This window comes from Pinus tabuliformis, chromosome X (genome assembly GCF_031772625.1).
Source record: "Pinus tabuliformis cultivar Carrire ecotype Pingquan chromosome X, CPIR1, whole genome shotgun sequence".
Lineage (NCBI taxonomy): Eukaryota > Viridiplantae > Streptophyta > Pinopsida > Pinales > Pinaceae > Pinus > Pinus tabuliformis.
This window is the reverse complement of record NC_142308.1, coordinates 607,532,043-607,543,189: the sequence shown is the minus strand read 5'-3', so window position 1 is coordinate 607,543,189 and position 11,147 is coordinate 607,532,043. Positions and strand designations below refer to the sequence as shown.

The 11,147-nt window shown below is 38.0% G+C and overlaps 1 protein-coding gene across 4 annotated transcripts; it reads right to left on the bottom strand.

Annotated features, from left to right (window-relative positions):
• Positions 1-4,667: 4,667 nt before the first annotated feature.
• Positions 4,668-9,393, bottom strand: LOC149141507 (ubiquitin C-terminal hydrolase 13-like). 4 transcript variants are annotated; one of them, XM_089447444.1, is made up of 12 exons: positions 8,523-9,393; positions 7,797-7,838; positions 7,498-7,675; positions 7,263-7,364; positions 7,076-7,147; positions 6,643-6,699; positions 6,332-6,397; positions 6,047-6,133; positions 5,794-5,907; positions 5,620-5,694; positions 5,410-5,496; positions 4,668-5,287 (listed from the first exon to the last, which is right to left on the bottom strand). In XM_089447444.1, the coding sequence occupies exons 1-12, from the start codon at positions 8,552-8,554 to the stop codon at positions 5,174-5,176; spliced, it is 1,026 nt and encodes a 341-aa protein (XP_089303570.1). In that variant the 5' UTR covers positions 8,555-9,393; the 3' UTR covers positions 4,668-5,173. The 4 variants fall into 4 exon arrangements, with proteins under 4 accessions (XP_089303570.1, XP_089303568.1, XP_089303569.1 ...); XM_089447442.1 differs by having other exon boundaries at positions 8,859-9,393; XM_089447443.1 differs by lacking the exon at positions 6,643-6,699 and having other exon boundaries at positions 8,859-9,391.
• Between the last annotated feature and the right edge of the window lie 1,754 nt (positions 9,394-11,147).

Here is an 11,147-nt window from a genome sequence, read left to right as displayed (position 1 = left end):
CTGTCCTGCAAATCAAATATCAAAGCAGTAATGGTTGAAATTATGTGATTTGTTAAGTTGCATGACAAAGAACACACATGATAAGTACTATTTTCTGAGGCTTTATTAATAATTCATATAGACATCTAGTTGAAGGTATTCATTTGCTTGAAAAAAACATATTTCGTGATAAGATATTTTATTTCTCTTAAATCTCTTGATTCAAATAAAATACCAAATATACTATAGAAATCATGTAAACAATATGCACATATATGTGAACTTTCAAAGACTAATTCATTATACAAATAAATTTATCCAATGGATTTGTTAATAGCTGATGTTAAATTCATAATTCTATTCCTTATCATTAGAATTCCACTAAATGAAATACATCATAATTCTATTCCTTATCATTAGGATTCCACTGAATGAAGTGTTTAGTGATAAGAAAAGTGTTTAGTGATAAGAAAAACAGATGGAGAATTCAGTCAACTCAAATTTAAGACAGATCTCTAGTAGGTATTAGAGTTTGACATTGCATTGCCTTAACCTCAAGCTAAATAAGATATTTTATTTGTTGCTCTTACCTCTCTTGATTCAAATAAAATACCAAATATATTGCAGAAATTATGTAAGCAATATGCACATACATATGAACCCTCAGAGTAATTCATTATACAAATTAATTTATCCAATGGGTTTGTTTTTAATAAATGATGTTAAATTCAAAATTTGATTCCTTATCATTAGATTCCACTCAAAATTTTCCTCCAAATGATGAGCAAAAAGTGGGGAAATTCGGTCTACTCAAATTTAAGGCAGATTTCTACTGGGTATAAAAGTTTGACATGGTATTGCCTTGACCTACTTAGATTAAAGTTTTGACCTACTTAGATCAAGGTTAGTTTAAGAGTGAGATTCGTCTCGGTCACGAGGCTATGCAGATAATACTCCAAAATACTGAGAATGTGTATACCACTAAATCTCATAGACACTCGAATCTATAACTCTCTTTCATAAAGGCCAAGCACTATATCCTATGAGTGCTGAAGTCTAGACAGCCTCCACGCAGTCAGTGTGGCATCAGGCATCTATATCCAATTGTCAAACCATGCATGAAGCTTTAATTAACGTGTGATTAAAGACATCATACTGACATCTTTGTTTGAATGGGCCCCAAAAGCCCATGCGTAAGTCCATTATTTTCCCACGATAAGCATGGTCCACGCAGGCGAGAGTTTTCTCAATTCCATACGCCATACATGTGAACTATGCGTAGGGCTTTCAATCCCCCAAACTTATTTAAACAAAAAAAAACGCAGCAATTTTCGCATCCATCTGGCATACGTGCGAACAATGCTTAGAGCTTCCAATCCAAAAATTGCAGCAATTAACATGATGATTAAAGACATCATGTATTACTTCACTGTTCGCAGCGTCAATTGCTTGAGATGGGCCTATACATACAGGCATCTTGTTTGAATTGTGCCCAGATATTTACCGTAGCAATTATAACTAACATATGAAAACTGTTGCTAGAAGTTAAAATAGTCTAACGCATGTTGCATGCCACAAGTTGCATTTTCAGTTTCCTCGAGCTTATTGAATGTGGCGGAAAAGCCAAGGCACTTCTCATCAGAATTTGTTGAGCTGCATAATCTTGCATCTTCAAATCTAAATGATAAATAGGATTTGTTTGATTGAACTTTCTATTAGAGAGCGCAGCATACAGCACTAAACACACATGCTCTGATACCAAATCAGAAACATTGAAGACTCATCGAATGAGCTTGTTCATTGCATTAACAACCATGGAAATTTATACACACGGATAGCTGTCAATTTTACAGTAATCTGCCGACTACCATTGATGACCTGCCGACTTCTAGAACCTGCACTTTGACTATCTGTTGTATTCTCTAGATTAATCTAGCTACTGCATTAACAGTGTTAATGCAGTGGTAGTTGGAATTAATATCTTCCAACACTCCCCCTTAATTCCAACTATATAACAAAGACACTATACTCTTAATCACGACGACCTAAACTTTAACTTCCCTGCTGGTCTAAGTCTCAGCTAGGCTTACAAAACATTTCATTTTTGTCTTCTTGCGAAAGGGTCCATGCTTGTTCATTTGCTGATACAGTTTCATCTTCACCTTCCTCGGTTTCCTTATGAAATTCCTTTGCTCCTTGCTTACATACTTAATGTTAACAACCTCTTCTAGATTAGGATGCAATGCAAGATCCTGAACAAGGTAATCTAATTCAAGTTCTCCCCACTTTCCATGAGGAACCAGCAAACGAGCCATCAAAATGTAGTCATTTTTGAACATGAGCGGCCTCAGAAGAACATCCATGGTAGTATCCTCCACAGTCGCAGTCATCTTGAAAGCAGATCCAATACAACTTCTAACAATTGGGTTATGAGAGAAGCAAGTTTTACTCTGAGTGATTTCTTGATCTTCAACAACATGAGTGATTTCTTCAACAGCATGATCCTCAACAACATGAGTGATTTCTTCCGCAACACGATCTTCAACAACATGACACTGTTTGTCAATGAACTCAAAAATACTGCTAATCCCAAATGGGTTCCTGAGAAAATGATCATTGAAAGGATCATTGTCAAAAAGATCTAAAAAATCTAAAAAATCTAAAAAGATAGACATATCCACTAGGCTTAAATTTTCTTTAAACTCTGGCCAGCTTTGACTTCAGAGTAGCACCAGGCTGAAGGCAAACAGATTCGAAACCCACACCTTTGGATTTCATACAGTGAACACACACCCACACAATTCAGGCATACACAGTCAGTCAAAAAACTCCTTCAAGTTAAATCTAAACTAAAATATAATCATTGTTTCTGATGATTTCACTAACAGATTAAGCACTGTGCATGAAATAAAAGAAAATCTGTAAATCATTGCGCAGACCCACAGAAAGGGCAGAAATTGAATTTCCGTTCCAACAAGCAGGAACAGGACCAGCAGCGTAGTTTTCCAGCAAGGGAATCGCTCTCTGCTCAGCGAACAGCTATACCCTTCTCCCAAATCGATTTACACCGTCGCCTCAGCAAACTGCTTTCTTCAGAATGCACCAGCACAAACTTATGCACAGCTGCTCTCCACTCTCATCGCACCACAGCTCGTTCTTCTCCAGAGCACACAACGCTTTCTTCTCCACACATCAAAACACAACGCTTGCCAAACACAAGTATCCTCTCAGCGACAAACAACACTCCAATCTTCACCGCCGCACGACGCCGCTCAAATCGTCAGCAATTCCTCAAAAAATAACTGTCTAGCAGTATTAACGCATGCAGCTCCTCAGGCTTCAGCGCTTAACACACAGTCTTCACCAAATGGCAATCGTCTTCAGCGGCTTCACCTTCCACTGGAAATTCTTTTCAGCAACGTCAATCTTCATCTCAGGTCAACACTTCTCCGACGCCTCCACAGAGCTCACACATACAATATACTATGATGCCTCCAGAACTATGGCACTCTGTATGCCACTTCAACATGGATTAGCGTTCAACATGGCCCACACTGCGCCATCCAATTAGGCTAATCAACCCTACAGCACCATCCACAACCTCCAGCGCTCTCTTTTTTTCTTGCTAGATTGGCTGACTACAGGCTTTACAACACTACTGATATACAACTCAACTCGGCTCCTCTGCTCACCACTAAATCACACAGGCTCCAATCGCTAGATAGAGCCACTGCACAGGCACTAGTCTTGGCGTCCTCCACCAGGTTCCAACAACACAACACCAAATTGCATAATATGCAGTCCACTTGGCTCTCAAGCAACTAGGCTCCCTTATAAGCGGCCTCACAACAGCTCACAACCCAAGCTTCAAAAGCATTAAGCACAAAAACTTTGCTGGCCTAAAGCGCTACAACGCCACCAGATCTCGATGCCCTCGTCATACAATGCCACAAGGCCACATGGCGAATTTTCGGGCTGCAATCTTCGTTTCTACACAGAACGATGAAACCCACGACTCGATCTCACAGAAATAACACGTCAATAACCCAATAGCCTCGCAACAACCTTGCAACACAGGGCTCAACAACAACGCTTTGACCACAACACTCCTGTCCACAACAGGGCTTCAACTTGTACTCCACACCAGTCTTCACAACACACACCACTAAGCCCTCTGCGTACCTCGCCAAACACAGCTCACCTGAACTCTATCTTCTGGACAATGCTGGACCACGCACACAGCGCCACCGGGCGACCTCTCACCACTCAAAACAGCCCACACTCCTGAGCTCTCCACTCGGCCGAAACCCTCGGCTCCGATACCATAATTTGAGAGCGCAGCATACCGCACTAAACACACATGCTCTGATACCATATCAGAAACTGGAAGCTCATAATTCAAGCCAGACCAAATTCATTGATTTGGCCAGCCGAGACGTATCATCATACACCAAATCCCCAACAGAAAAATTCAATAAGTTCGATGTCAAATCCGGCTTGACGTCTAGTACTATCATGGGAACTGATAGTAAAGTCCATTGAAATACAATTTCACTAAATGTAAAATGTGTGAACATGGTGTAATTGACAATAGGTTCAAAACTTAAATTACAGCTTACATTCCATCTAATGGCAGACACATGAGCCCAAAAAAATTGACACATTCACCGATTAATTGAACATCTGTCAGAACCAATACAAATGTAAGTAGTCGTTATTATCATCGTCTGTGGGTATAAAACCAAATGTATCCAATATCAGAGGGGCAATAGATTACAAAATTGGAATGTTATACAGTTTCAAAAGAATATCCTAAATACAACTAGAATCTCTTCCAAGAAACAAATGAGCAACTCCCTTAAACAGCTGCTCATTATGGCATGCAATGCTATCACGGAGCAACTGCTGTATGACTACTACCTAGAAGTTTAACACAAATTTTGCAAGGCATCAAAGCCAAGACTCAAAATTTCCCATATTCCATCTGTTTGACTATCTGATAGCAAACAAAAACAGTACAATATTCCAATTTATAATTTGGAAGATATACTCGGCAAAATGCTTGCAGTGAAACACAAATATATGCAGCGAAAACATGTATAACAAAATGAAATAAAATGTAGTTGCCACTCAAAAAATGAATGGCAGGCCGCCTATCCAAACCAAGGACCACAATTATACGACTCCTCGAATTTCATTCATTTAAGCAAACGCCCCCAATGGTCCAATCCTTCGGTCTATATTGAGGGAATACATTTCCGCATTTAATTGTGTATATCTTTACAGGTTTTTCAAAAGTGTGACGGTTCTGCCAACATGAAACAATACAATCAGGTCCCACTATCATATATATAGTATAGCAAAACACTGCAGTTAATCAAAAACATAACTCAAATTTTAAGTAATTAGACAAAGAAAATTGAATTTTACATGATTAACTTGGTGGGATTTCTTTGGAGCACTATCAGAATGCTCCAAACCAAGGTACTGCTCCCAAGCTCCATACACATCTCGCTTCTGTAGAAGCATTAAACCAAAATAACTGAAATAAATACCCCTGCTCAATCTTTGTATGCATTTGATTTCAATTGAACTCATAGCAAGAAACATCACAACAGCAAAATAAATCCGACATATAACCTGAAAACGAGTAGACACGATGTCTGCATCTTGAAGATATTCAGGACGACCCAAAGAAATGAATGCGAAATTCCACTGTTACAAAAGAAAGGGACATTTAACCTGAATTATGGAAATGAAGCAGATTTGGATTACTAACATTTTGAAATATTAGAAAAAGCAAATATTCTCTACCTTGCAAAATTCTTCATCGGGAACATGCAATTTCATTTTTATTCTTTCTTTTACTTCTGCTAATGTTTCGCCTTCATGGATAGCCAAAAAGAAGGGCTCCCCGAAGTTTTGCACCTTCAAAAAAATAAAAAGCTCAGAATCATTTTTTTAAATCAAAAGATTTAATCACTGCACTTGTTACACTCATTGAAGCTTAAAAGCATAGAATCCTTTATTTTAGTAAAGTACATGTAAGGAAAACTAATAAATTTACCATATGGTTCTGAGATGCATCCTTTGTGAAATGATACACATGAATTAGCCGGTCCTGGGGACCTGTATTTTTCTCCTCTTCTGGAACCTGTTCAGAGATGTCATTAAAGTAATCATCAAGCATTATATTCTCAAACATCCAGGAAGTGGCTTCTTATGCCACCATTATGTATCTTATGATGGCTTTTATATTGTCTTAATATAATGCATTTCTGCTTTTTTTCTCTGAAATAAAGTAATCATCAAGCAACATCAAAATCATTAGAACAATGGAAATTCGGAATACCTCCTCTGCTCGCAAAGCCCAATATTGCTCATTTATGTTCCCAATCTTTTCATTCGGGGGGAAAATCTGCATACCGAAACAAATTATTGGCATTAACTGAGAATGTGAAGTGATAGCCAGGTCACTAGATTTCACCATAATGAAAAATCATAATGAATATAACAAACCATCAATAGACCAAAACTCCTAGAATAACCTTGTAAATTTTGTGGTAGAAGACCTCAAGCAATCTAATATCCGCATTTCGATTTTAAAGCTCAACCTATTTTAACAAGAATAATAATGAATGCCAAGCATTGTCAGCAGTATACCTTGGAAGACAACTCGAAAGATAGAATCAATAGAAACACAAGGCTTCCAATAGTTTGCTTCAGCAATGACAAGTAACAGTGTCTATTCATAAGTAACATCCACAATAAAACATTGACATGTCACTGAACAAGCTCCCTTGTACGTAAGCAGACAAAACATTACAGTGCAGAAAGCAAATTAATATATAAAGTCAATCCACAGAAATTGAAAATTGATTGTATACCAAATCAGATGAATTAACACAATTGTTTAGAAAGAATACCACATCTCCACATAATGTTATTGTTAAAAATTCAAATATTAAACTTGACGTTGATATCATGTGTTGACCAAGTTCGAAATTACCACAAAATGACAATTCATGCACTACACATACATCCAAGAATGTACAAAAGCAATGGGGAATTAAAAAGAAAAGTGAATGTAAAAAACCTTTGTCTTAAGTTCATTGATAACATCACCAACAGTACTCTGTCTGGGCAATCTGATGCTGTGCACAGATAGCTGTTATAAAGCTAAAAAACATCAATCACATAGCAAAAAATTGATGCTGCAAGTATAGCATTCTACATGCAGCTCCTACACTGCACAATCAAACTAGTCCTAATATTTTGCTCACCTCATCTTTTGTTGAATGATGGAAAGCAACCTTCAAAGTTTTTAGCCCTTGCAGCTCTGGAAGAGGGATATCGAGAATTTCATAATACAAGATGTCAGAAGTCTGTCAAAAACAACCATCCATAACTCAGTACATTGAAGAGCTGGCACATAATAGAGTTTCACTTCCAAAAATCTGAAAATATACCTACAAATTTACTTCTATTTTTGAATAAATAAAAGCATGTGATGTGTACCTGATTATAATGTATTAACATATCACTTAAGTGATCCACACCTCTGAATCTGATGGGTTGAGGCTTTGGTTGCTGTGAGTAGCAATTATGTGCGGTGAGACGGATTTTTGAGGGATCGTCCAAATCAAGTTGCTGAGCAACTCTCTCCACAACATCGTCATAAGTAGAGAGCTTTGAGCTACAAGAGTTACAAACCATGACTATAAATAAGCCACCATTGCCCTTGACTTTTAAGATATAAATAAAAAATAATTCCCTCCCTCTATATAATTACAAATACCAAGGTTCAAATCACTTACAGTTCCAAACAAAAATTGTTCCAGGCGCCGAAAATGTACAATCTACAGAAGAAAATCACCACTAAAAATTTAATAATATTCTCTATTCACCCCACTTGGCAATGGAAGATACAGATGCAACATAATTCATAAAGACAGAATTTTGGATAAAAGAAATAATTAACAAATCGTACAGAAAAATTTAGTATGTAAAATCCTACATAAAATTTACAGAGGAGAAATTTAGCCATACATCATTAAATGAAGGCAATTATTATTAGCCTTAGTCTTATTTCTATGCAGATAATGATGCAGGGAAAAATATTAGCTAACATATATTTTACATGTTATTCTTCTAACACCTAACATTTTTATTTCTTGCAACAGAATGGTGCCTCTACATTGGGCATTTTCATAAAAATTACAAAACAAACAAGTAAGTCACACCAGGGATGTCTGTACAAGTCATACTAGGCATTTGTTTGTACATGCTAACACCTGAGAAGATAAAAATTCATAAATTATTTGAAGTTAAACAGTAAAACCCTATGGTTGCTATGGGAGGCAGGCGCAAGGGGGATCATTCTAGATCGTGAAGGAGATCAAGAACTTACCTATGCTTGGGGTCTGGTTTATGTTTCTAACAATGAGCAGAAACACTTTTGGTTTATCAAGACCTTGTGTTGATCAAGAAGGGGATAAAATGTGCTACTGTGTTAGGGGATACAGCTCCAAAACGATGTTTACCTTGCTAGACTCCTCAGGTACCTTGTATCCATAATTCAACCGCTTACATCCAGGTCACCTTGGGTGTGGAATTAGGAGTGATGAGAATAGATGGAGGGTCTGTCCATCTACCCCCTCCCATCATATTATACCTCCTAAGTCATGGCAACGCACCATAAACCCAATTGTCATCCCAAGCATGCGAGCAATAAGTGGGTGTTAATGCCCTGTGGATGTGTGCTTTTCATTTTACCTCACATGTATCAGGTATTATTAAGGGTTGCAACATACGGAGAGTTCATGGCCATGGTTTTATTGTCCAGCTGTGATATGTGGGTTGGAGAGTCTGGTTATTACCCTAGAACTGGAGCAGTCGGATTCTGAACATGGCCACGAACTTTGCTCCACAGGACATTTTCATGGGGGCTTGATTGGGGAGTTTTCATGAATTCTGGATGCCAGTCTGTGCAGAACACCTAGCCATGGCCACTAATAACAGCCAGTATGGTACAAGGGGCTGTGAGCAGCAGATTCCGCAGCTTCAGCTTCAGAGTGATTTGTCAAATTCTTCTAAAAGGTGATCACTATGGCAGAATCTCTACCCTTGTTCCACCCAAGGATACCAGATCCAGATACCTTATCTGCTTCTGGCCAAGTACTTTTCCCCCCACCTTCATCAATTCCTTTAGATCCTATTGCTCACTTTGGATCAGGATACTTGGTCATGTACTGATGCGAATAACATTTTCGTAAAGATTCAATAAATATCCTGGTTGATCCAAAAGGAATAAGGGAAGAAAGACCATTTGGAAAACAAAGAGATAGATTATCTCCTTTTTAATTGAATTTCATGTTATTCGAAGCAATACATTATAATGTCGTGATTTGTCTGAATCATACTAATGTTTGGTATTCAAGTATCCATATATGTTATAAAGATTGATGATCTGTCCTGATTAGGTGTCTGAACTGGAGATGTGAAAATTAATTATACTTTTTCTTTTATAATCTATTAATCACCTTCAAGGCTTCAACCCTCCAACTTTGGAAATTATAATAATATCTGCAGGTTGTAGGTCTTAATCAAAGAATTTATCATAAATGGTGTTTTGCAAAATTTAATTGGCACAACCTAACTATTAGAAGTTTTGGTTCTTTTGGCCAAAATTCGGTGATACAATTTTGGGTTAGATTGTGATTTTTCATTGTTTAAAATGCATTTTTGAACTCATAAATGGATTCAGCACCCTGAAAGCCTTGCCAAATTTCCGGCAAAATCAACCAAAAAATATACCAAGAAAAGGGCCAACACATCCAAAGTTAAACTACGGCAATTCAATTAGCTTCAATGTCAAAGCATTAGTTCCACTATAATTTGTGTGGGTAATTTCAGTAAATTATTCTGCAAAAATTGCTTCATGTCAAATAAAACATCAAACTGATAAAGACAACATGATAATATCTAAATATTATCACGATGTCACAATTTTTTACCCCAAAACAATATTATTGCAGTAAACAGTGCAATATTTTCAGTCTCATGAATATCACGAGATTCATGAAGAATCAATCTGCCCACAGACAGAGGTGCATGAAATTATTTTTTGTCTTTTTGGATATTTTGTATTTTTTTATTTTACCAATATTTTGCAATATTTCCAACATTGCTGATATTTTCTTTTCCAGATCTGTGGCAATATTATAATGTTTGCAACATTGCAAAGCACTTATTCCAAAGAACATTGCTAAGCACTTAAACATGGAAATGAAGATATTTCATGTAAACGAAAAAAAATGGCCTTAACAAGTTACAACATTAGACATAAAATTAAAAGCAGGACTTCATTAGGGAACTACGGTGCATTATAATAGAAATCGGGCAATTAACATTTGTGAGCTACGTAATTGAGATTCTAAGCAATGATAATGTTTGCAACATTGCCCCCAGATGCGGGTGCTCTGCATAGTCATTAATTCGATGGGATGGAGGACGGCAAGGTGTGAAGGGCACATGTCCAGCATGCGCGCCGGACGGAATATCGGGTGGGAAGACGGGACATTAAGCGAGGCAAGCATTAAGGCAGATAGAATGAAGGGTCTCTGCATTAAACATGAATTTGGCTCCGCACGCGCTGAGGATTACCCGCCTGCAACCACCCTGATAGCTACAGTAATGGCGGGTGAAGATCGAGGGAGAGGCGCCTGTTTATTTAAGAATTCTGGTAGCAGCGAAATGCAACTATGCCTCATGATATTCAGAATCATTCTGGGTTTTGGTTCTGCAAAGGTCTTGGGTGGGTTTGGCTCTGTCTGCTGTTTTCGGTTTATGGTTGGGGAGAAGAACTCTTTCGCAGCTGAAGGAGGCTGCCGCGGTGGTGTATGCAGATTTAATCTGGCTGATAGTAAAGGCTACCCGGGTTCGCAGACGGTTAATCAAGGTGGTAGCGGACAGCTCTTTGATGGTAGCAGAATCCCCACTGTTGTGCCTAATCTTCCTTCGGCTGCAGGTAATACTCTCAAAGTAACTTGTAGATTTCCGCCTGCAGCTGATTATTTTCATCTTGCTGTCTGCAATTTCTGGATAGTCATGACGAGACCCCGCCAGCGTTTGTTAAGCCGTAGGGGCTCCGGCCGTGGCAATCCCTC